This window comes from Callospermophilus lateralis, chromosome 19, assembly GCF_048772815.1.
Source record: "Callospermophilus lateralis isolate mCalLat2 chromosome 19, mCalLat2.hap1, whole genome shotgun sequence".
NCBI classification, from domain to species: domain Eukaryota; kingdom Metazoa; phylum Chordata; class Mammalia; order Rodentia; family Sciuridae; genus Callospermophilus; species Callospermophilus lateralis.
Genome location: NC_135323.1, coordinates 32,021,666 through 32,047,029, shown reverse-complemented (window position 1 = coordinate 32,047,029; position 25,364 = coordinate 32,021,666). Strand labels below are relative to the sequence as shown.

At 44.1% G+C, this 25,364-nt stretch overlaps 2 protein-coding genes across 2 annotated transcripts in view; both read left to right on the top strand.

The window, feature by feature from the left end:
- Myh16 (myosin heavy chain 16) overlaps window positions 1–9,740 on the top strand; it is a 53,700-nt gene extending 43,960 nt beyond the window's left edge. The window contains exons 34-42 of the mRNA XM_076840325.1: window positions 67–283; window positions 2,324–2,460; window positions 2,550–2,653; window positions 3,984–4,176; window positions 5,105–5,308; window positions 6,232–6,357; window positions 7,529–7,699; window positions 8,294–8,494; window positions 9,540–9,740. Of these exons, the coding sequence (XP_076696440.1) occupies window positions 67–283; window positions 2,324–2,460; window positions 2,550–2,653; window positions 3,984–4,176; window positions 5,105–5,308; window positions 6,232–6,357; window positions 7,529–7,699; window positions 8,294–8,494; window positions 9,540–9,740 (1,554 nt within the window). The remainder of the gene's footprint in view (window positions 1–66; window positions 284–2,323; window positions 2,461–2,549; window positions 2,654–3,983; window positions 4,177–5,104; window positions 5,309–6,231; window positions 6,358–7,528; window positions 7,700–8,293; window positions 8,495–9,539) is intronic.
- A 12,852-nt stretch (window positions 9,741–22,592) lies between these two features.
- Arpc1a (actin related protein 2/3 complex subunit 1A) overlaps window positions 22,593–25,364 on the top strand; it is a 32,250-nt gene continuing 29,478 nt past the window's right edge. Inside the window, exon 1 of the mRNA XM_076840115.2 lies at window positions 22,593–22,675. The gene's annotated coding sequence lies outside the window, so the exon portion shown is untranslated. The remainder of the gene's footprint in view (window positions 22,676–25,364) is intronic.

The following is a 25,364-nucleotide window of genomic DNA, read 5'->3' as shown; positions in this document are numbered from 1 at the left end:
TAGGAAGCTCACATCCACATGAAAGGCTCCAGAGAAAAGTCCTAAACCATCTCCACCTTGCCCCAGGCCAATGCTGCAGCAGCTGCCCTGGACAAGAAGCAGCGAGTGTTTGACAAGATGCTGGCCGAGTGGCAGCAGAAGTGTGAGGAGCTACAGGTGGAGGTGGACAGCTCACAGAAGGAGTGCCGCATGTACATGACAGAGAGCTTCAAGATCAAGACCGCCTATGAGGAGTCCCTGGAGCACCTTGAGTCAGTGAAGAAGGAGAATAAGACCCTGCAGGGTAAGTCTGAGGGTGGGCAGAGTGGGTGGGCCTGCAGGGATGGGGACAGCCAGAGCCCCTTCCTCCTGTGTACATCACCAGCTTGAACACAGGTCTGGCACATTGTAGGTGCCTAATAAGTGTTGTTGATTGGCTAGCAAATACTTTCTAGAGGCACTTGAGAATGTAACTTTAGGAGAATCATGTAAGCTTTCTGTGCCTTAGTTTCCTCATTAATAAAATAAAGAAATAATACTACTTCATTGTGAGGTTGTCACAATATAATAAAATAAATGTATGAATTCTTAACTCCAAAGAGCAGCTGACACAAATAAGAGCTCAAAAGATTTTATGTTTTGAGCCCTTACATGTATCATATGTAAACATACATACATGTGTGTGTGTGTGTGTGTGTGTGTGTGTGTGAGAGAGAGAGAGAGAGAGAGAGAGAGAGAGAGAGAGAGAGAGAACATGTGCTGGGAGTCAAACCCAAGGTCTTGCATATGCTAGGCAAATACTCTACCACTGAACTACAACCCCAGCCTCATATACATTTATGAAATATAGGACCCTCAGGCTAGAATTCCATTCCATTAGATATTGCTTTTAAAATGTTGGCTGTCTTTTGCAAATTATTTTGACATATAAAGATTTGACTGAGTCATTATTTGTGTGTGTGTGTATGTTTGTCATAGGCACACATTTCTAACAAACCCAATTGTGCAAGAGACGTCACTCTTTATATTAAAGAACTGCTTTTAGGCCCCTCGTTCTAGGGAACAACAAAAAACAAATCTTAGTCATTGCAGGATTTCTTGATTAATTTGGGGTTCCCCAATCTGCTTTCTTCCTTGAGTTGTATCTAAATTGCATGCTGATATAGGGTCACTGCAATGGAGGGCAAAGGCAGATGATGTCAATGGTCCCCAAACCTGCCCAAGATGCTGTGAGTCCCTCCCAGGAGATCTCTCTGCTTAGAGAAGAGAATCTTGAGAGTCATGTGTTTGAGCTGGAAGGTCTTAACCTCAAAAGTAAAGGACTTGACTATAAATACATGAGGTAAGGATTAGGGAGCTGAACCAAATAAAGTCAGCCTGGGCTAGGAGAGCAAAATCAATAGGAGTGGGGTGATGGTCAAGCACTGGTTCAGCCAATAGGTCCAGGCCCCCCTTACTCACATACAGATGAGGAAGCTCCCTGGTAACCCGGGGGTTAAGAACAGAGGAATATGTACCTCATTGGCAGGTGAAGCCCATGTGCGACCAAATCTTGAGAAGTAGCCCCAGTCTGGTGGCAGCCAGGGAAGAGAATGGCTGAGCAGCCTGTTGGGGCCGAGAGGTTGTGACGCAGCACACAGCTCCTCACGGTCCCATGGCAGTGCAGTGATGTTCAGGGAATAGCCATGGGGTCCAGAGATACAAGATGGGGCTATGTGAGCCACGGACTTGTCATTAATGCCAGCACAGGTGGACTGCAACAACTGAGATTTAGATGATATCCTCTCCAAAAGCCACCTGGAATGTAGAACCCCAACCGAGGATTAAGAGAGGTTTCTCTGTACTCCAGGAGACATCATCCAGAAGTTGAGTTGTGAATGAGTCAAGACAGTTGTATTTCTTGAACATCTTTGGTCATAGGCCTAGATCTTTACCTGTCCCAAGGTGCAGTGTGTTCCCAGGAGCTCCTCTGGGTAGGCGACTGAGGGGTCTCCAACTGGGGAAGGAGATGGGAAAGGCTCTAGTACTCCCCAGTGGGTTTTTTGTAAGTTGGTTTTGAGCACTAGGTAGGACTCCGAGAAAGGAAGACCTAGTGTGTAGGATTAATAGGCCTTGGCAGGGGGAGTTCCCCGGGCCTTGGCTCCTCATCTGTAAAACGAAGAGCTTGAATCTAGTGTTCTACAGTGTCCAAACCCTGATATTCCATGAGTCTGTGATGTGAAGAAAATTGCTCTTTCTTTGATTCCAAGATGCTAGGATTATCTGCTTCTCACCTGCGTGATGTCAGGACCCTGGATTCTAATGATCTTCGTTTACCTCATTCACATGAATATTCCTTTCTCAGAGGAGATAAAGGAGCTCATTGATCAGCTGGGTGAAGGAGGGCGGAGTGTGCATGAGTTACAGAAGTTGAAGAAAAAACTGGAGATTGAGAAGGAAGAACTTCAGGTGGCCCTGGAAGAAGCTGAGTCTTCCCTGGAGGTAACCATGTAGTATCACTTGGGGCTGGACCCTTGCCAGGGACTGCACATCTTCTTGGCCAGGAAGACTGATGGTTATATTCCTGGTAGGTTGAAGAGAGCAAAGTGATTCGGATTCAGCTGGAACTGGCTCAGGTTAAAGCTGACATAGACCGGCGAATCCATGAGAAAGAAGAGGAATTTGAAGCTACAAGGTATGGGATCTGATTGGGTGGGAAGCTGACTTTAAGCAGGGTGCTGAGTGAAGTCTGAAAATCGAATCTCTGCCATCTATTAACGTGACCTTGGTCAGTTTAGGTGAACCTCAGTTTCCTCATTTGTTAAATGGGAGTAATGGTGGTACCCTATACTGGTGGCCCTGTCTGGTTTACAAACACTTTAAGAACAAACTATCTTAGCTACAATGGCTAATAATGCTGCATATCTGTTGTGAGCTTACTAGCCATTTATATAACTTTTGGGGGATGTACAGTACAGGACTGTACTGTCTTATTATTATTTTGTAATAAGCTTTGAAATTAGAAAGTATGAGCCCTATAACTTTATTGCCTCATAACAATAGTAAGTCTTTTGATCCATGAACATATATATCTTTCCAATTATTTAATTTTTCAACAATATTTTGTAGTTTTTTCTGTATTTATTTATTTATTTTTATTATTGGTTGTTCAAAACATTACATTATTTTTTTTAACTCACTATTTTATTCACTTTTGCAAATGTCTTGATATTGTGTCCCATATCTGGAAACTGAAAGCCCACAGGTTGGGGACCTAAAAAGGGAGGTGATAGAATCTTTACATTCTAACCACTTACTTGCTGTGATTCAACATGTATTTATTGAACACCTCAATTACTTCCTCTGATCTCCTCCTATAAAAGGAGATTAGTGAGACTTATATGAAGGTTTTATAGAAATATTTGAGTTGATTACAATAAAAATATTTATTGGTTATACACACTAAATACCACCAATTAATAGTTTTGGTGTGTGTGTGTGTGTGTGTGTGTGTGTGTGTGTGTGTGTGTGTGATACTGGAGATTGAACTCAGGGCCTTACACATGCTGGGTAAGTGCACAACTACTGAGTCACTTCCTTGCCCCATGACTATTATTTGTAAAGAAAGATGCAAACCTGACTGTGTGGCCAAAGCCCACATCTTCTAATAGAAAAACCAACGACTTTAGCCTGGATTTGAATCATGATTCTATTGAGGGGGAAATGGGTGGACTTTAACATACTTTTAGTATCTTGGAGCCTGAGTTTCCCTGAAGGTCTAGTTTGCATGGTAAATGAATTGAGATCACACAAGACACATGGTAAATGTTAGAAAATATGACCTTCCCTTCCTTTCCCCAAAGCATTGTACTCCCCCATTTAAATGTGTTAAGGTTTTGTTTAATCTCACAACATGGTGGACATATCCATCCTTATGTTCAGAGACAGTTTATCTAGGGAGGTTTGGCACAGACTGAGTAGTGGGCACAGTATACAAAGGTCTTCTTCTCTGCTTGTACTTACAGGAAGAACCACCAACGGGCCATCGAGTCCTTGCAGGCCAGCCTGGAGGCAGAGGCCAAGGGCCGGGCAGAGGCACTTCGGCTCAAGAAGAAGATGGAAACAGACCTGAATGAGATGGAAATCCAGCTAGACCATGCTAACAAGAACAATAGTGAACTTGTAAAGACACTGAAAAGACTGCAACAGCAAATCAAGGTAAGCAATCTGAACGATGAGGGACTAATCCCAAAGCAAGCATCATTGGTCAAGATTGAAGGCTTACAGGGAGCTAGCTTCATGTGTCTTCAGCAGGGATAAAGGCATGAGAGTGAACATGCAGATGGCTGGCAATCTAGGGAGCAGGAGACTTGAGAACTGTCTCTCCAACAGGAGACCTTCACCACCAAAATTCATATTCTGGACAACTGGAAAGTGGGAAGAAAGGAGAGAACATGAAGTTGGGACTCTCTGGATTTCAAAACTCATTTTGACTTTATAAACTTTTTCAGCCATAGAAAAAATAAGGAATAATGAACACCCAAATGCCCACTACTCACCTTAGGAAAGAAACACAAATAGAGCCGAAGGCCCTTTTATTACCCTCCATCATGGGAGCTGGTGGTTAAAGCATACAGAGCTGGATCTATGCATCCAGCACTTGTTATTGGGTACCTGCCCATCCAGGCACTATTTTAGGTATGAGTGGTAGAAGACTAGACAAGAAAGAAATCATCCCTGCAGATAGATAATAAGCAATAAATAAATAAAACTGTAGTATTTAAAAATGGTGATAAGTGCCTTGGAGAAAGAAGAGGGCAGAGGAAGGGAGCCAAAATTAGCCAGTCAGACCGTAATTTTCCAAGATTGTCAGGGAAGGTTGCCTTGGGAGGGCCTTCCCGGGAACACCAGGTGCTCTGCCATTAGGAATGCCCTGACCTTACATTGTCCTTTTGATGGATAAGTCCCCTGGACCACACTGTGAACTAAGATACCTATATCTCACTCTCTCCATGTGGCCTCACCTTCAGTCCCTGTCCCAGCTTTCTGCCTAACCTGGTCCACAAATGTCATGGTGCCCTCGTGGTCCAGCTCCAGCTCATACCAGAGCCAGAGAAGGCTCAGGCTGGGTCCTTTTGCCCTCCAGGACCTTCAGGTCCAGATGGATGAGGATGCCCGGCAACATGAGGAGCTGCGGGAACAGTACAACCTGCAGGAGCGGCGCCTGAGCCTGCTGCAGACAGAGCTGGAGGAGGTGCGCTCGAGCCTGGAGGGCAGTGAGCGCTCTCGCAAGCTGCTGGAGCAGGAGGTGGTGGAGATCACCGAGCGGCACAACGAGGTCAACATCCAGGTAGGACAGCATCTCCTGGGTTGGTGCCTCTCGGACTCACCCACTTGAGCATGGGGAAAGGTGGGTGCTAAGGTGAGACCAGGATGGGTGCAAACCACAGGGGCTCCTGCAAAACTCAGAGGCAGGCAGTGTCCCCACTTGGCAAATCCTCAGAATTCATTTGCTGAGCTTTTTAAAAAAGTTGTAGCAAAAAAATCCTCAACATAATTGAACTTTGAAGTGGAAAGGACCTAGAGTATTCTGCAGTCTTACTTTCTTTGTGGTGTTGGGGATTGAACCCAGAGCCTCACACATGCTAGGCAAGTGCTCTACTATTTCCCCTGACATTCATTTTTTAAATATTTATTTTTTCATTGTAGTTGGACACAATACCTTTATTTTATTTATTTATTTTTTTATGTGATGCTGAGGATCAAACCCAGGACCTCGCACGTGCTAGGCAAGTGTTCTACCGCTGAGCTACAGCCCCAACCCTGTGACATTCATTTTTAAAATGAGAAATGATGGCCTATAGTCAGTATCTAGGACCCCATTCTGCTGCCAGTGACAACACTTATACTGCTTCTGCTCACAGTGCACTCCTTTATCAGAACAGCTAATTCCTTATTTACATCATCTCTTGTGAATTACCAAAAGAATAAATCTGTGTGAGTCATATGGGGGTTACAATGCCATTTTAGGGATAAGAAGATTCAGAGATCTAAGCGATTTATCCACACAGGTAGAAGTGCATTTGATACAAATTCTGTTTCAAAACCCAGAGAAAAATTGAAGGGAGACCCTCACTCATGCAGAGAGCCCAGGACCATTTCCTGCTGGCGATTCTGGCCAGTACTTCTGGGAGAGAGCCATTTTCTTTCCTGAACACAGGAAGGGCTATGCAGACCCCTGTTTCATGGCAGTGACTCTGTTTCCTCCTCCAGAACCAAAGCCTCCTCGTGGTCAAGCGCAAGCTGGAGTCAGACGTCCAGCGCATCTCCAACGAGCATGAGGAGCTCATCAGCGAGTTCCGCTCTGCCGATGAGAGGGCCAAGAAAGCCATGACAGACGTAAGTGCTGGTGTTGCTAGCAGCTAGTGGTGCCCAGGGCCTGGCACCTGCTGAGGACTAGGCCACACTGCACTGGAAGGACCAGAGTAGATTTATTCATGGAGTCTTGCAGTGGGGACAGGGCCCTGCTCTGGAGGAGCCCAGGGCTTTTCTAAAAAGTCAAACACAGGAGAATAGGGAGGAATTACAAACTACTCAAGATCTTGCGAAAGGTTACAGTGTGAGTCCAGAAAACTCTATCAAAGGAGGCACTGAAGTAGGCTCATCTGGGCAGGCTTCTTGGCAAGTGGGCTGGAGGCAAACCAGACTCAAGGCAAAAGGTCTCAGAGGTAGATATTGGCAATATGTACCACCAAGTATTTTTACCCTAACATCCCTTTGAGTACTCATATCAACCTTAAGTGATAGTTTCTGTTTATCTCCATGTTGAAGATAAGAAATACAGATCTTTAGTATCAGGCTCCTCCCACTTGATGGAAATTTCTAGAGTTCAGGAACATTGTTGGTCACTGTGTAGATCTCTATGAAAACTGGTGGAATTAATGTAAGAACAAGGGGCTGAGAGCAGATATGCAACTTGCTGAAGGTCACACAGGGACTGGACTCAGTCCTAGGCTCCAAATGCTATGCCCCCACCAGGATGACAGCAAAGGATTTTGTTTGAGTGCTCCCAGCTAGCAGGAGAGAGGTCCATGGGGTTGGAAAGCCTGGCCGTGCGTGCATGAGCCTGGCTCCCTCTTCTCACTCAGGGGCACATGGGAACATGGGGCACTCCCTCCCCCAAACCCATCAACACATCAGCAAAGAGCCTGTTGTCTACCACTTGGTTCCCAGAGACCAAGTGGTAATGTTCTTGCGTTAATTCCCAGAGACTAGCAGATAAGTTCCCTCATCCCTCAAAGGCACTTAAGACTCTGAGTGGCAGCTGGGCAAAATGGGACATGCCTGTAATCCCAGCAATTCAGGAGGCCAAGGCAGGATGATTGCAAGTTGGAGGCCAGCCTCAGCCACTTAGATCCTGACTCAAAAATTTAAAAAACAAAGAGAGGACTGGGGATGCAGCTCAGTGGTAAAGGACCCCTGGGCTCCATCCCCAGTCACTCAGAGAGAAAGGAGAAAAAAAAAAAAAAACGTGGCCCCCAGCTCTAACCCTTTTCCTTTGTGCCTGCAGGCTGCACGCATGGCAGAAGAACTCCGGCAAGAGCAGGACCACTGCATGCACCTGGAGAAAATCAAGAAGAATTACGAGGTCACCATCAAAGACCTGCAGGCCAAGATGGAGGAGGCCGAGCAGTTGGCTCTGAAGGGAGGGAAACGTACCATCATGAAGCTGGAAGCCAGGGTAAGGGCAATGCTGTGCCCTCTGTCCCTGCAGGTCAGCATGTCTATTGCCAAAAAAAAAAAAAGCTGGGTGTTTGATGAGATGTTGAATTATGCAAGTGCTAGGAACTAAAATTAAGCATAGACAACAGTTCTAATTTATTTATTCAAAGTTCTCCTATCCCCTGCCCCATCATGTTTCTTCCCAGAATGCACTTGGCCCTGGAGCAGAGCAGTTCCTCCTATTCTTCCTCTGCATCTGTGTCCAACATTATTCCTCCCTCTTAGTACTCGCTTGGTTTTTTCTAAGGCCTTCATCTTTACCCTGTGAAACATCAGAACTGGAAAGGCCCAGAAGGTTTTGTTGACCTGTCCAACTTCCTGACTCTTCCACTTCCCAGATGAGGAAACTTGAGACCCTGGGAGACAGTGACTGGTGACCCATAGCATGGCCCATGAAAGGCAAAGCCCACCTTGCTTTCCCATTCAGGCCTCATTCACTCACCTCTGGGCAAGAGGTGGACACTGTAGCCATGACAAGTCCATCTAATGTCTCTGAGCTCTGAAGTTCAAAAACCTGTGTTCCCTCAATCACACTGCTCTCTTCCTCCCTCAGATCAAGGAATTAGAGACGGAGCTGGACGGCGAGCAGAAACGACATGTGGAGACAGTCAAGACACTGCGCAAGAATGAGCGCCGCCTCAAAGAGCTGGTCTTCCAGACTGAGGAGGACCACAAGACCAACCAGCGCATGCAGGAGCTGGTGGAGAAGCTGCAGAACAAGCTGAAGGTCTACAAGCGGCAGATAGAGGAGGCGGTAAGTGCTTGGCAGGCCCCCCCACTCTTCCAGCCCTCACACTTACTCCCCAGCCCAGGTCATCATCTGCCTCCATTAGAACCAACCATTGGGAAAGGGTCAAGTATTCATTCAAAGATGACTTTCATGAGGCTTGTGTCCTTGGTACCTTGTCAGTATTGTGTGGGAAAGGGACCAGATACAGCACGCTGAGGAAAGAAAAGAACACGTAAAAAGCAAAAAATAGCCCCCACAAATACCTCCATTAACTGCAGGCGCCATCTGGAGAGGGTCTGGGCTGCCTCTGTCCTGCTTCCACTGACTCTGGTGGCTCTGGCAGGGCTTTTCTTTATCTCCTGGTCAGACCGTAGCAAGGACCTTCTCTCATTTGATCATCCTGATGCTGAGACTGGAAAATTAATATTCTTAGTCCATTTTATAGGCAAGGAAACAGATCTAGAGTGGAATACTGATGTTAATGTTAGTGAAAGTCAACTGGTTAGCAAATGGCAGTTTCAAGTCTCAGCCCTACACCTCACATCCCACACTTCCTCTTCCAGGACAGCGTGACTCTGATGTCATTTGCTGTGGGGTCTGGAGCCACCACACTAAGTCCATCAGCTAAACGTGTACCCAATGCTCTTTCTGAAAGGCTCAATAAAAGCAAGACTGACAGCAAATCAGGTTCTAACCCTGGGGAGGGGGTGGACCCAAACCATGGTTGTAACCTGTAATTTCCAAAATTACTACAACTCTGTGAGAAGACCAGGAGAAAGGAAATGTGTGATTGGGTGGGAAAAGGGCTAACCTTCCATGGTGGAACACAGGTGATGCCTAAAACCACCAATTACAGAGCAGCCACAGAAGCATATTTCATTTAAAATATGGATGTCAAAGCAAAAATAATCAACTAAAAGTGTTGCGAATGGTTGTCCCTGGCAAGGTGAAGGATGGCCCCCACCTAGGACTGCTGTAATGACTGGACCCCTGGACGTCCCTACAGAACTGATAAAAATGCACCCTCAACCAGGACAGGCCAGGTTTACACACCGTGCTCTTGTCACAGGAGGAGCAGGCCAATCAGACCTTGGCGCGATACAGAAAGACCGTGCACGAGCTGGATGACGCAGAGGAGCGGGCTGGCATGGCGGAGACTGCCCTCAACAAGCTGCGTACCAGACATCGTGTGGCTGGCAAGGGCATCACCTCCGTGGAGATCATCCAAGTGTCCAAGACAGGTTCCTCCAAAACCCTTTCTGAGGAGTGAGGTCCTCCAAGTCCGAGGCCACAGCCGGTAGGTGTGAATGCCACTCTCACTGCCGAGGTTCCAATCTCACCTCCGCAGCACCTGCTTTGCTCCTGGTAATGACCAGAGTGCCACCTAGTGGTGCTACCTATGCTTTAAGGCTTGCAGTCTCTTGGGTCCTAATCTCCTGCAACAGGAACCCTGCAGCTTCCCCCATGCCTCAGTGGCAACACTCCTCTGGATTCTCACACCCTTCCAGTGGGTGCTGTCCACCTGTGTCACAGGTGCTGGTAGTGGAAGGTGCTGAGTAGAAGGCAGCTTCTGCATGTGATACCACTGACCCTAGACCTGGAACACAGGTGCTCAGGACACATTTGCTTCTTTTTTTTAGGGGTGGGGAGTTTACTGGGGATTGAACTCAAGGGGACTCGACCACTGAGCCACATTCCCAGCCCTATTTTACATTTTATTTAGAGACAGGGTCTCACTGAGTTCCTTAGCGCCTTGCCATTGCTGAGGCTGGCTTTGACTCGCAATTCTCCTGCCTCATCCTCCCAAGCCACTAGGATTACAGGCATGCGCCACCATGTCCAACCAACACACTTGATTTTTTTATCTTTTTCTTTGACATGCTGGGGATAGAATCCAGGGTCTTGAACATGCTAGGCAAGCACTATACCACTGAGCTATACCCCCAGCCCACAACATGCTTGTTTTCACTGGAGAGCCACAGGGATATTGGGTAAGCACAGGGACAATGAGCAATCTTCTTTCACATCCCCCACCATAGCATTCTTCATGGGGATTCCATTGAGACTGGCTGAATTTCAATTTCTAACATTAAGAAAATAATCACCCCTGTTGCAGCTACCATTCCTTGAGCACTGAGTACAGGTGGGATTTCAAGAGGACAACTTAAAATAGCCCTTTCCTACTCCCTTTAATTCAAAAACAATTGAGAAAAAGATATAGGAAACAAAAATATAAAATTCAAATGCCCATTTTATGCTATAATTCTAGATGAGGCTGTGGCTCTGTTTGTTCACACAGGCATCCTCGTACTTCACCTCAGAATTCATAGGGCAAGGACAGGTGGATCCAAAGGCAGAGAGCAGATAGGGCTCCGCCCTGTCTTCCTGCCTCCTCCTTCCAAGCATAGGTTAAATCTCTCCTCTCTCCATGCAGAGATGCAAGGGAAAGATCAGGAGAGAAGTAAAGGACATTATTCTAGAGCAGTATTTCCCAAAAACTTGGTCCCCTGGACCAGCATCATCCAGGTCACCCAGAAAGTTGCTAGAGATACCTACTGGGCTTTGCTCCAGACCTACAGAACCAGCATCTCTGGGGCTGGGGCCAGCATCTGGAGTATAACAAGTCCTCCATGTAACTCGAATAAGTGAACAAGTCTAAGAACCACTGAGATAGCTGAAATCTGCCCTTCCAGAAACAGAGCCAGGGAAACAGAAGTTTCTCCTACTTACACAAGAGCCAGGGACATGGCAAATGCTGCTCACTATCTTATTTACCCTATGAGGTGGGTATAAATATCCCCACAATTCAGAGAAGTCTGACTTGCCCATGGTCATGCAAACCCCATGTTCTGAAAAGGCAAATTGTTTGTTTTTAATTTGAATTAATATGGAGATTGATAAGGTTGCCCTCTGCTTGGGATTAACCAGAATAGCTCAAAATCAAGGGCTTGATTCAGGTTGGGGGGGGGGCAGGGGAGACAGATGGTGTTTGGAGCGTAAACATCAACCTGCATGGATTCTGGGGATTACTTCTGGTCTTCTGCTTACATCCAACAGGGCCTTTCACAGTCTCACCCCTGCCTACCCTGCTGGCTTTGGCTCCTACCACTCTCCAGCTCTCTCCCTCATCTGAGCCCCTTTGCTGTAGTCATGCTATTCCCTTGTGAGAGTCCCACTTCTGCACTTTTGTGTGTGCTGGGTCTCCTGTCTGGAAGGCCCTTCTCTCATTTTTTTGCCTGGTGAAGGATCAGTTTTATTTATTCTTGTGTTATATTTACTTGGCCTTATGTTCAAACATCTGGTTGAATCATACTTACAGTTCACAATCTCTCAGGATCAACCCTCTGGCTTTTAGCCAAAAAGTGATAACCTAGATGACATCTGAATTCAAGCTTATCCTTATCTTACCACTTCGTAGGGAGGAAACAAAAATAAGGCACAGAATCTTTTTCTTAATTTTCTAATTCTGAAATAATAGCTCAGAAAGCTAAGGAAATCAGAGGCTATCTTTTGGATAAGTCCTATAATTAACATGTAACCAACTCCTTTTAGGGCATTAATCTGATAGGTATCCCTCCTGCTGGGCTCTCACTTGGGTGGGATTATTCAGGAGACCACTCAGGTGGCATTTCAGCCTTTCACACCTAAGTCTTAGCTTCCAAGATTAGACTAACTTTTAAAGCAGATCACCCTGCCCTGTTTTGGGGTCTTTATTCCTGGGGTCTGCTGGCCTTGGGGGTCCAATTGCTCTATCATAGCAAGGGTCTGCTTCCATGGCACCAGGCCAGTACTGCCACCAGGGTCTGAGGTGATGAGGCTGGACAATGGGGGTCTGCTCTTCATGTACTGATCTCCTTAGCCATTTCCTCTTATTGGTTATAGGGCTGGATACATCATCTGTGCAATGGAATTCCTCAAGCAAACTAGCGAGTGAGCCAGGACCCTGCCTTCATGTTCATGAGCTACAACAGAATTTAATTTCTTAAAATGGCATCATATCTTTCCCACATATTGACCCAGCTCTGAATATGGGCTAGGCCTGTGCTCTGGGATTCAGAGGTGAATAAGAAAGAATGTCCTCCCCTGAGATACTCAGAATCAAGTGGAGCAGTAGATGCATGCATCAGTCACGAAAAGCATGCAAGCCAATGTTCCGTGATATACTGTTTGCATTTCATGGGAGGGGATCAAAAAACAGGAGTGACTGGCTCAACCCAGAATGACAGGGTAGAGCATTTCCACAGAGACATGACCTATTCTAGGTCACTCACTATTTGTTAATCCTCATGACAACAGAAGTGCAGAAACTGAGAGGAAGTTTTTAGAAATTTTTAGAGTGATTTACATGATGACAACCAAATACATGATTGATCTATTTTATAGAAAATCAGTCTTTAATATTAATTACAATTAAAAATTAAAATCAAATAAATATGATACTCTAAAAGAAATTTAAACGAGAGTGATCCTTCACCAGGCACAGAAGGAGAAAGGGAATTCCAAAGAGAAAGCCCAGCATATGCAAATGTGCAGAGGGGTAGCAGGCACAATGGCACATACCTGTAATCCCAGCTACTCCCCAGGATGCTGAGGCAGGAACATTACACGTTTGAGGCCAGCGTGGGCAATTTAGTGAGACCCTGCCTCAAAATGAAAATAAAAAAGGGCTTGAAAAGTAGCATGGTGGTAGAGTGCCCCTGAGTTCAATCCCCAGTACCACAAAACAAAAATGGTACAAAAGAGAGATTTTCACAAGGGCACAGCCTGACTGCAGCAGAGGGGCTCAGGATGAGGCTGGAGAGCTGGAGAGTGGTAGGAGACAGCAAGGTAAGCAGGGGTGAGGCTGCGAAAGGCCTGCTAGGTGCAAACATACCATAAATTTTGTATGAAAGTCTCACTGATTTTTAAAATCCAGTTGTGGGATGTGATGAGGAGCAGGTTTTCTCTTTGGGGGAGATACTCGTGTCACAATGGCAAAGCAAGCCTCTGGGCCCCTCATGAGAAACCACAGGCAGGCTCTTGGGAATAATCTGGCCCTCTCAATGGCCTGTGAGGTGTTCAGGCCTACTTAAATGGGCCAAGTCCAAAGAAAGTGTCTCCAAACCCTCATCTCGTGCAAAACAAGGTAGGTGTGACCCAGTGGTATCCATGACAAGGAAGCCTGGGCAGCAGCAGCCTAGGCGGCTCAGGGAGTTTGTAGCAAGAAGGAACAAAGATGTCAGAATCCTCAGCACTGATCTATATGGACCTTCTTTGTCTCTCTCTCTCCCCCAAGGTGATACAGATTTCAACAGCAGCCCATTGAGAGGAAGAAAATGTGAAAATGGAAAACTGGGTCTATCCTGAGAATGTTTACTATGCAAAGGAAAGTACAAGCCAGAAAAAGTCAAGTGCTGAAAAATAAGAATAGCAATGGGGGAAAATTATTTTGGAGATGTAACATCCAGTCATTAGAGAAATTAAACTTAGTGTGGCTTCTTTGGGGCTGCATCAAACATTTGGATTACAATAACAATGGGTCTGTTTTAGTTGAGACCTTACATGTTCATGTCAACGACGGAATATGTGACCTGGCTGTTCTCTAGAAAGAATTCCTCATGTTGATAATTGTAATGCCTGTCTCTGTCCCCATATAACCTAAATAAAAGAAACATGAATAAGGGATTGAGTAGAGTTTGTTTTTAAATGAAGGAATTTTATTGTTTTAAGATTTCCAAATCCAAAGGCAATTTTTACAATTGCCACATACCTGATTTCTGTTGTGTACCTATATTCACAGGTTTGCTTCAATTGGATACCATAATCCCCACGCAGTCTTGATGAGGTTCTTTCCAAACTCCAAAAAAGTATACAGAGTACTGAAGACAAACTAGGCTTATTAAGACCAAAAAACATTATAGAATCCCCTGAGGGATATTAAGATTTATCCAGGCTAATATCCTGTGAAGCTGATGCATATTCTGCCTCAGTGTCTCCCAGAATGTTTGAACACAGGCAAGTCAGCTTCTGAAGGGCAGCTTTGTGTGTTTTGTTCATGGCTGTATTCTCAGCAACTGCTGAGTGCCAGGCCTGAAGAGGTCACACTGTAAATATGCGTAGAGTGACTAGATGATAGAATGAGTTGACTTCCAAGGTAAATCCTCTCTGATGGTGCCAAAAAGTTAGTTTTCAAATCAAGCTGAGACCTGGACCCTGATGGTCAATCTCCTGATGTCCCTGGTTTTGAAACCTAGGGTCCTGGGTTTCAAATGGAAGACAGTTCTCACAGTTCCTCCAAGTTTTCTCTTCTCAAGGCTGAATACTCCTGGATCTTCAGCCTTCCCTGGTGTGGCAGGGTTTCTGTTATGACCTTCTAATACACCTGGACCCTGTTCCTTTCCTTGCTTTCCTAGTCTTCAGAGTGCAGCTGTAGGGCAACCACAAGGAAAGATATCCTGCCACTTCATAGCCCTGGGAACCCTGGCTCTCTGGAAATGGTGTGTCCTTCTTCTGACTTCCAGCACTCTGACCTCATTCTAACACACTGGCAGACAGAAATCATTGTTGAAGGGGCTGGGGTTACAGCTCAGTTGGTAGAGTGCTTGCTTAGCCTGCACAAGTCCTTGGGTTCAATCCCCAGCACTACTGAAAAAAAAAAAAAAAAAGAAAGAAAGAAAGAAATAATTGTTCAGAGTCAGACATGGAGGTGAATATCTATAATTCCAGTGACTCAGGAGGCTGAGGCAGGAGGATTGAAAATTCTAGATTAGCCTCAGCAAGACTCTGTCTTAAAAACAAAAAAGGGCTGTGGATGTAGCTCAGTGATAAAGTGACCCTGGATTCAATCCCCAATACAAAAAAAGAAAAGAAAAAAGAAACCATTGTTCAGGGCGATGAAGGGAGGGATACTATTCCTTGGTGAGTCTATCTCCATCATCCCCTAGGTCCACATCACCCTTGTGATGGTTCTAAACTTGGCACCATCTAGGTAGCTCCAGAGGGAATTTTGTTTCCTTTCCTACAACTGAATCAAATGTGAAAACATTGCCCTCTGGTGGCGGGGTCTCTAACTGCCATGTGTGAATTTCCTGGGAGATACCAAATCACAGAATTTTGGAATTACTTTAAAATTTTAGGGCTGGATGCGATATTTAACAGAGTAGCTAGCCAACTCTCAGTCAAGTGGGAATTCTCCATATCATTCCTCAAAAACTAGTAATCCGGCTGGGGATGTGGCTCAAGTGGTAGCGTGCTCGCCTGGCATGTGCGGGGCACTGGGTTCGATCCTCAGCACCACATAAAAATAAAATAAAGATGTTGTGTCCACCGAAAACTAAATAATAATAATAATAATATTAAAAAAACTGGTAATCCATCTTTTACTTGAACGCTGCCAAGGAAAAAAAAGCAGTCTGTGCCAATTTTGACTGATGATCATGATCAGAAAGTCCCACTTGATACTGAACCAAAATATTCAGGGGATGAAGGGAGTACTAAATACTTTGCATTGTTTGTTCTAGTTTTCATCTCTATAGTTACCTAAGTCTAATTCATACACTCTGAAGTCAGACAGAGAGGTTCCACTTACCCAGGACTGTGATCTGAAGCAACTTATCCTATCTAACCCGTTTCCTGAACTATTAAATGAGGAATAGAAGCATCTGTGAAGTTTAAATGAGATGACTTGACAAAGACATTACGATTAGACGCTTAGCAACTTTTTCGAGCATTCTGCAGAACTTCAACACTTGTCCTCCCGTGGAGCCTTAATCAGGTCTATCACTCTAGTAGATGACAGCTGCGAGCCTCCTGCTGGAAAAATGTGAGGGACATTCCATGAGGCCTTAGGTCCCATTGTGGGCTGGGGATGCAGCTCAGTGGTAGAGTGCTTGACTAATGTGCTTGAGGTTCCATCCCCAGCACAGAGACCCCATCATTGTCTCCTGGCAGATGGTTGGAAACAATCATCTCCCCAAACTCAGGGAATTCCAAAGAAGCCCCTTGCTTTGCAGCAGCGATGGGTCCAGATGTAGACGGTATCAGTGACTTGACCAAGATCATAATGGTAGAGCTAGAAATTCCTTGTAGCATGAGGTCAAGTTTCTTAGTATCTGTAAGAAAACTGACTCTGTTCTTTTCTAAGGATGTTTATTTTCAGAATGGCTTGATACAAGGTATAATGTGTGGCCTTGAAAAATAATGACGTTAAGCGGTATTCACAATGATCAAAACCAGGGCACTGAAACCATGTTCTGCGAGAAAATGGACCAAAGATTACTTAAATGGCTTTGTTAAATGTCTTGAGTCAGGTTTCAAGGCTGCTATATTTACATCACCAATTGCCTTTCTCCTCTTTTTTTTTTTGTGGGAGTGGGAGTGGGGAGTCCTTGTGGGGAAATCAAAAGGTTCTGAGTCTTTCTCAAGGAGCATAACCCATGGGTGTTTCCAGGAACCAAGAAATCATCACAAACACTCCTAACCCTCCCATCCTCAAGCTACCAGGAATCAAGGCTAGAGATTTATTATAAAAAGGTCAACCCTGAGTTAGAGTTGAATCAAAGGTTGGATGGGATGATGCTGGCTATTATAAGGAACTATTCTTCGAACTTCCCATTTCCTGAGTTAGGTTAATAAAAAAAATGAGTTCTATAGAACTATTGAAGCAATAGTTCTATAAAACTTTCCTATATAGAAGTTTTTAAAACCAACTTCTAGCCTGTCGTGGTGGTGTACACCTGTAATCCCAGTGGCTCTGGAGGCTGAGGCAGGAGGATGGAGAGTTCAAAGCCAGCCTCAGCAAAATCGAGGTGTTAAGCAACTCAGAGAGATCCTGTCTCTAGCAATCAGAATTATCAGTGGTCTGAGACAAAGTGACACATATCTGTGAAAGATATCAATCTTTGGGTGGTGATGGAAGCCAAGCGCCTGTGAGGTTACTTAGAGGGTGTGTCTGGAGGGAAGCAGAATATTGGGCTCACTAGCATCTGTGGTCCAGGTCCACAAGCAGGAACCAAACAGGAGTCATTGTGCTCATAAGTAAAACAGGTATTATGTTCAGTGTTTTATGGAAATAATTATTAGACTTACAATTTTCCATTATTTTAAATTTGTCCCTAGAGACATTCTCACATTGATTAACTTCTCTCCAGGTATGTAATTACTAGAATTTTGCCAATATCTTCATTTGTGAATGTGATATGGTAAGATGCCCATACATAAAGCACATAAAACAGATATCTATAAGCCATGATTAGAACTAACTATAGTCATTCCAGATTAATCCATTTCTGAAAACGATTCTTAGATCAAAGGAGTCTATGCTACATTATTTTAAGTAAGAAAGAAATAAGCATGTACTCCCAGCCTGTCCCAAATTCCAACCAATGTATCCAAATACCACTAAGACCTTCTTAAAAACCTTCAAACAGTTCTATATAATATAAACATTTAAATACTAATTACCCAATTATTTAATACTTAATGAACTCCCTGATTATGTTTGCAAGCAGTAATGATGATATACACTCTGGGTGAGAATTAAACATTCCTTCTAACTGGCAACAAATATGTAATGGTAAACACAACATAGTATGTGTCAAAGATATATAATTGCATGGTGGTACACCTAGTTCCAGTTACTCAGGATGCTGAGATGGAATAATCATTTGAGCCCAGGAATTCAAAGCCAGCAAGGACAACATAGTGAAACTCCATCTCAAAAAAAAAAAAAAAAAGATATATAATTAATGTAATAGAATTTAGCAAACTAAAACAGACAAACAGGGTGATATTAAAAAATGGTTACTGATCAAATTGTTCAGCTACTGGAGGACTGGCACAACAAACAACAATCCTTCCACTATTCATAATTAGAAAAGAGGACAAAATATGCAAAAAATTTACTCAAAGATAAAAGAGACCTGAAAATGTAGTAAGACCTACCAGATCAATATCCAAAAGTAAAGAGAACATAAAAAAGTGAGCCCAGTATTTAGGACTGCTTACTCCACAGGTAACTCACTGATTCTACTGTGCCTTTTAAATTTTTCCCCTTGAAACAGGGTCTCACCTTGTGACCCAGGATGAACTCAAACTCCTCCTGCCTCAGCCTCCCACATAGCTGGGACTATAGGTAAATACCACCACACGAAGCTGATTCCACAATAGGTAAGTAAGAATAAGATTCCTGGGGCTGGGGTTGTGGCTCGGTGATAGACTGCTCATCTAGCATGTGTGAGGCACTGGGTTCGATCCTCAGCACCACATAAAAATGAAATAAAGATATTGTGTCCACCACCTACAACTAAAATATAAATATATAAAAAAAGAATAAGTGATTCTTTTAACAGACTTTCAGGACTATGAAAATGAAAGTTGAGAGGACCAGGGCCCTTCAAGGATGGGGAGTAAGCCTCAGCAACTAAACAAGGCCCTCAGCAACTTAGCCAGACCCTGTGTCAAAATAAAAAGGGCTGGGGATGCAGCTCAGTGGTTAAGTACCCACATTCAATCCCTACTACAAAAAATAAAATAAAAAGATTGGGAGTCTTGCTAAATACTTACTGTATTAGGATTCTTCATAGAAACAGAACCTATCTCCAATAAACCATAAAGAAATAAATAAAAAGATAAGCAACTGGGTCACATAATTATGGAGACTGGCAAGTCTTCTGCAGTTGACATTCAAGTTTGAACGCTGGAAACTGCTGTAGAACCAGAAAGAGATGATGTTCCAGTTTGAAGGCTGACATGCAGAATTTACTCTTACTCAGAAGGTCAGTGATCTATTTTATTCAAGCCTTCAACTGATTGGACAAGACCCAATCTAATTAGGGAGGGCAATCTCCCAAATCTGCTTTATTTAGTATACCAGTTTAAATGTCAATCTCATCTAAACTCCACCCCCCCCCCGCCCCCAGAAACACCCAGAATAATGTTTGACCAAAATACAGGTGCTCTGTAGTCAAGTTGACACAAAAAATATCTGCTTATGATGAAAGAAGAAATACAGTCATTATCTTACAATGGTTCAACTTATTTATTAACTTTATAATGATGCAAAACTGATAAGGCAAGCACCAACACAACCAGCCCCTACTTCAAATTTTGAGTTTTGATCTTACCCAAGTAGTATGTATTCCATCTTTTATTGTAATGTGGGCCAGCAGATGTGAGCTGCAGCTCCCAGCCAGCCATGGGATCACAAGGGTAAGCAACCAATACTCTACAGTGTATTGTGTTGCTAACCTAGGACCTAGGTTATAACCTAGAACCTAGGTGTATTAGTATTTTATACTTAGAATATATATTCAATTTATGATGGGATTATCTGGAAGTGATCTCCATTATAAATCAAGGATCACTTGTACTTGGCAGTTGGTAAGTACTTATTAAACACCTAATGACTTGGGCTAGAGATGTAGCTCAGTGGTAGAACCCTTGTCTAACATGCTTAAGGCACTGCTCCAGGTCCTGAGTTCAATTCCAATTACCCATTCCCACTCTCCACACCGCCCCCTAGCCAAAAACAGAGTCCTTGCATAAATATCTGATGACTTGAATTTTGACCAAATTCCAATCCAATCCAATCCCAAACCACTCTGGCAAGCAACCAAAATCATCCCTCAGCAGTGTCCAACCCCTCTCTTCCTCTCACCCTCCACTTCTAAGTACTACAAGCTAGTCTAGATGTTGCATGACCCCAGAGGTCCATTTGTTGGTTCCCAGAGTGGTGCTCCTGGGAAATGATGGAAACTTTAAGATCCTGGAATTTAGTAAGAGGTTCTTAGTGCCACTGCCTTTGAAAGGAACCGTGGGATCCCGGCCTCTTCCTTCTACTTTCTCTTTTGCTCCCTGGCATTGAGGTAAACTGTTTGCTACCTCTCATGCTCTCTGACATTAACATCCAGCATATCCACCACAAACTAAAAGCAATGGGTCTGCCCAATCTTGAACTGGACCATCCAAAATAGGAAGTCCAAATAAACCTTTTCTTCTTGGCTAATTATCTCAGGTTTTGTCATAGTGCCAGCCTGAGTAATACAACCACCTTTCCTGATACTTTTTTATTTATTATTATTGTTGTTGTTAGTATGATTATTATTTTATGGTGCCAAGGATTAAACCCAGGGCCTTGAGCACTACACCCCCAATCCTTCTGATACTAAATTTTTAAAAGTCAGACTTCTTATTTTAGATACTAAATCAGTGTCATCACACACAAGTCTAACAAGGAAAACACTGTAACTCATCACTGGTCCTCCTTGGAACTCCAGTGGCTCTGACACAAGCCATGATGGAAAGGTCAGCCCTGCTCCTTCCTTTTCTCAAAATCTTCAAGACTCAAAATTCTCTGGTCTTGAGCTGGGATTGTGGCTCAGTGGCAGAGCGCTTGCCTCGCAGGTATGAAGCACTGGGTTCAATCCTCAGCACCATATAAAAATAAATAAATAAAATAAAGATATTATGTCCATCTACAACTAAAAAAATAATTTTAAAAAAATTATCTGGTCTTGTTTCCTCAGTTTCAAAAATAAGGTGGTTAAAGATATCATTTAAGTTAAGAATTCTGATTTCTGGCTGGGGACAGTGGCATACACCTGTCATCTTTAGGCAGGAGGATCACAAGTTCTAGGCCTGCCTGGGCAATTTAGTGAGACCTTGTCTCAAAACAAAAACTAAAAATGGCTGGGGATGTAGCTCAGTGGTAGAGTACCCTGGGGTTCAATCCCCAGTTGGGGGTAGGGGAATTCTGCTTTGAAATTCATAAACGGTAAGCTTTTAGGCTAAAATGCAAAATATTCAAAAGATAGAACCAGCCATTGATAATGAAAGCCCATTATTTTTTCTGGAGTTAGATTCTTTCCTTTTTTGTCACTGATCAGAGTCTGGTACTAATTTGTCTGTCATTCTCATCTTCCCAGGTTATGAATTCCTTCAAAGCAGGAACTGTTCTTCGCAAAGAGGTGGAAGGCTCTAAATAATATGCAGGTGGTGTTTTGACTCTGGGTACCAACTCTACATACTGAGGGATTAAAGGAATCCTTGCTTTCTTTTTTATTTATTTATTTTTTTGTAGTTGTGGATGGACAGAATGCCTTTATTTTGTTAATTGTTACGTGGTGCTGGGGATGGAACCCAGTGCCTCAGTGATGCTAGGCAAGTGCTTTGCCACTGAGCTACAGCCCCAGACCTAGGAATCCTTGCTTTCCATGAATGCTGACTTTCCTTTTGCCAAGTTGTCTCTCGGGGGCGGTTAATTTACAATGATCCTTCCAATCTGTCCTTGCTCCCCCATGATCAAAGACTTTTTTGACCATGCAACAAAGTAAAACCAGTGTCTTCCTGCTTTAGCGCTCCATGAACAGCTTAATTAATTAAATCCAAAGAACACAGCATGGATCTGAAATTGGGAGTCTGATACAAATTCACTTTTGTGAACATCACCTTACCATCAAGCGTTGGGTGTCAAACATGTAAACCGAGAGAATGAAACAAGCACTAAGTTAGTGACCTGCAGTGGGATGGGGGTGCTGCTCCAGAATCTCTATGGGCTCAAGGACTGGTTGGAAATGGGGTCCCGGGGTCCGCGACGGTTCTTAGAAGCTGCATCTGCACGGCAAGCACCCTGTCTCCACGTGCTTCGGGAGAGCAGCCAAGTTCCCCCCAACTCTTTTTCGCCGTGGCGCCATCTTGGGAGCAGGGCACAAGGGGTCCTGACTGAGGAAGGGTCGAGGAGGTTCCTCGGTGGAAGAGGTTCCCCACCGGCTCTGACCCGGACTTTTTAAAGGGACAAAAACAGTTATTCCTCTGGTCCACACAGCTCGAACGACCCCAAGCCTCGGTAATTCCTGTCCTGACAAAAGCGCCTGTGAAGCGGCCAAGGCGCCACACCTTGGTCCATTATTCTGAGAAAACTTTTCGAGGTGAGGAGTGAGCTGCTCCATTCTTCTCAGCCCGCACCTTCCAGCTTTTTCACGGCTCCGAGGCCGCGGGGGCAGCGAACCAGCTCCGACACCCAGCCGTGGGCCCCTCCCTGGCCCTGTGCGCGTGCGCAGAACGCCCGCGCGGCCACGATGCGCAGGCGCAGTGGTCATTTCCGGAATCTGTCAGCCGCTCCCTCTGGGCCTCGGTCCTCCGCCCGCGCCCGCCGGAGCTTGTTCGCGTCGACTGACCAGAGTCCGCGAATTCTCCGCTCCGAGCCCCTCCGGACCGCCCCGACCCCAGGTAAGGAGCAGCAGGGGCGAACGTCTGACCCTACTGACCTCCATTGTCCTAATCTCGCACCTGCTTGGGACCCGCGGCGGCGGGGAGCCGGGGGGCTTAGGCCTCGGGGAGCCGAGGCTTGGGGGCGGCCGAGTCTCCCTGCCCGGGCCTTGGAGTGGGCACGGAACCCCTGTTCTCCCGGAGCACCTCTGAGCCCCTGGCGTCCCCCGGCACATACAGATCGATCGCTTCTCGCGATTTTCTAGCTCTGGGCCACCTCGGATCTCTGGAGTCCCCAGGGCCCTGTTTGCACCTCTCCTGTGGGCATCTAGCAGAGTATGTAAAATTGAATTAAACGGGATGCTCTCCTCCTAAAGGGTCGTCAGGAGGCATCATTCACCTCTTTCTTTAGAATCTACAATAAGACTCTGCCCGCAGAAGGCGCCCCTGGAATTTTTGCCTCCTATCCAGGGCAGCCTTCAATCCTTTAGTTATTCCAGGACTTACCCTACCCCAACTCTAGGAGCGTCTTCCCTCAGAGTTCTTAAGATTTCCCTTGCAGGAATCTCCCTCAAGTCAAAATTGCACCTTTCTATGTGCTCCCATTCTCTTGGTGGAACCCCTTATGTAGGGACGCCGCACTTCCTGCCCAAACACCACCACTTTGTTGGGTGACCCTGGGAAGATTGCTTCTCTTTGCTCACCTGCAATGAGACAATTCTTAGTTTTTTTTTTTTTTTCTTTTTTTTCTGAGAATCAAGTGAGTTTATTTGCGTAAATCGCTTAGAATAGTTTCTGGCTCCGAGTAGGTGTTCAATAAATATTAGCTGTTATTACTGTTTCTGGGCATTCTATGTCTTTCTTTCCTCTCCTACTCCCACACCCTACCCAGACTTGAGGAACAGAATGGTGTCTGATTTATTTATATTTTTGGCCCCATCCTGGTGCTTGCAACACCGTTGGGAACATAGTAGGCACATAATACTTGTGCTTTAGAATCTTTAATTATAAAACCATCTGTTTTATAATACTGTGCCTTTGGAGTCTTCCATTTTAACTCATTTGTCTAAATTACTGAAATTATCTTAGTTCTACCCACTTTTACCAATTTAATCTACCTTTTTTGGTTTTGGTAGGCCTGGGTTTTCATCTATCTTAACTTGAAGGAGAGGTTATCATTCAGGAGGGTCTATTTACCCTATTAGAGAGTGGGTGTCATTGGCTGTTTCCTACCAGGTGGTATTTAGGGACCTTCTGGAATTCATCGGTCTCTCAAAATTAGAGGAGGAGGAATCATCTTAGAAAATTAAAATTGCTGCTTTGGAGGGAGAGTGGCAATAATTGTGATCTAGTTATCTAATTCTCTACTGACACAAGTCCTGCATGGTGAGACTGGAATTGGGGCCTGCCAATCGTTGGGAAGGTGTGGTGACCTTGTTGGAGTACCTGATATTCCTGGGTTGGGTAATGAGAGCAATTGGAAACTAGATGAATCACAATCTTGAAAACTGACCCTAAACAAGGAACTGAAATTCTCACTGATGACTATTTTAAGCCTCACCTGGAGCAAGGCAAGAATTTATAGCATGTTAACTTACCAAGCTCCAAGGGTACTTTTTAAGGATGGTTCAAAAGCCTCCAACCAAAGGAAGAAAGGGAACCAGCTTAGCAACAACTAAAACAATTGTAGTATGGGCTGGACTCTGCACTGCTTGCTTTCCCATGTTATCTCATTTCACCCTCCTACCAGTAGCCTTGGGATGTCAATAGTAGATCTGCTTTACATATGAAATAAATTAGATTCAAAGAGTGTCTTATTAGTATTGTATCAAAGCAAGGATTCAAATCCAAGCCCCCTTGAATCCAGAGCCCATGGCTAACCATCTATCAGAATTATTCTGCTCGAAGTGATAGGTAAAGAAAAGAATTGGGGATTCCCTGGGATCATAATATACCATAAATCATTTTTATCTCCCTCAGTGCTGGACAATGAAAGTAGAAACCTGCTAAATTTAATGTCACCATCTGTTCTGTTTTCTCCTCTCTGGTCCTATTACTACAAAAATTTTACTTAAATATTAACCACAGTTTAGAAATAATTTTCACCCTACAACAGAAAATATGTTTTTCTTGGTACAAAATTCAGACTATTATGAATTTCTCCTGCATTTACTGAATTTGGTAAATTCAGACTATGTTTACTAGCTGCATTATAAATTTTTAAAAAAATTTTTTGTAGTTGTACAGAATGCCTTTATTTATTTTTTTAGTTTTAGTTGGACACAATACCTTTATTTTACTTATTTATTTTTATGTGGTGCTGAGGATCGAACCCAGCCCAGCACCTTGTACGTGATAGGTGAGCGGTCTACTGCTGAGCCATAACTTCAGAGCTTGCATTATAAATTTGGCAAATATAAATGTTGACTTGGCTTTCTGATGTAAAATAGCCACATGATTATAAAAGAAGTACAGGTCTGGGTATATGTTCAAATATAGAACTTGAGTGATATAACAAAATTAGAAATGCAGTTTTAGAAGTAATTATGCCTGTGTGTGTGTGTGTGTGTGTGTGTGTGTATTTATGTGTTTGTGTGTATATATATATATATATATATATATATATATATATATATTTTTTTTTTTTTTTTTTAGTTGAAGATGGACACAATACCTTTTATTTATTTTTATGTGATGCTGAGGATGGAAC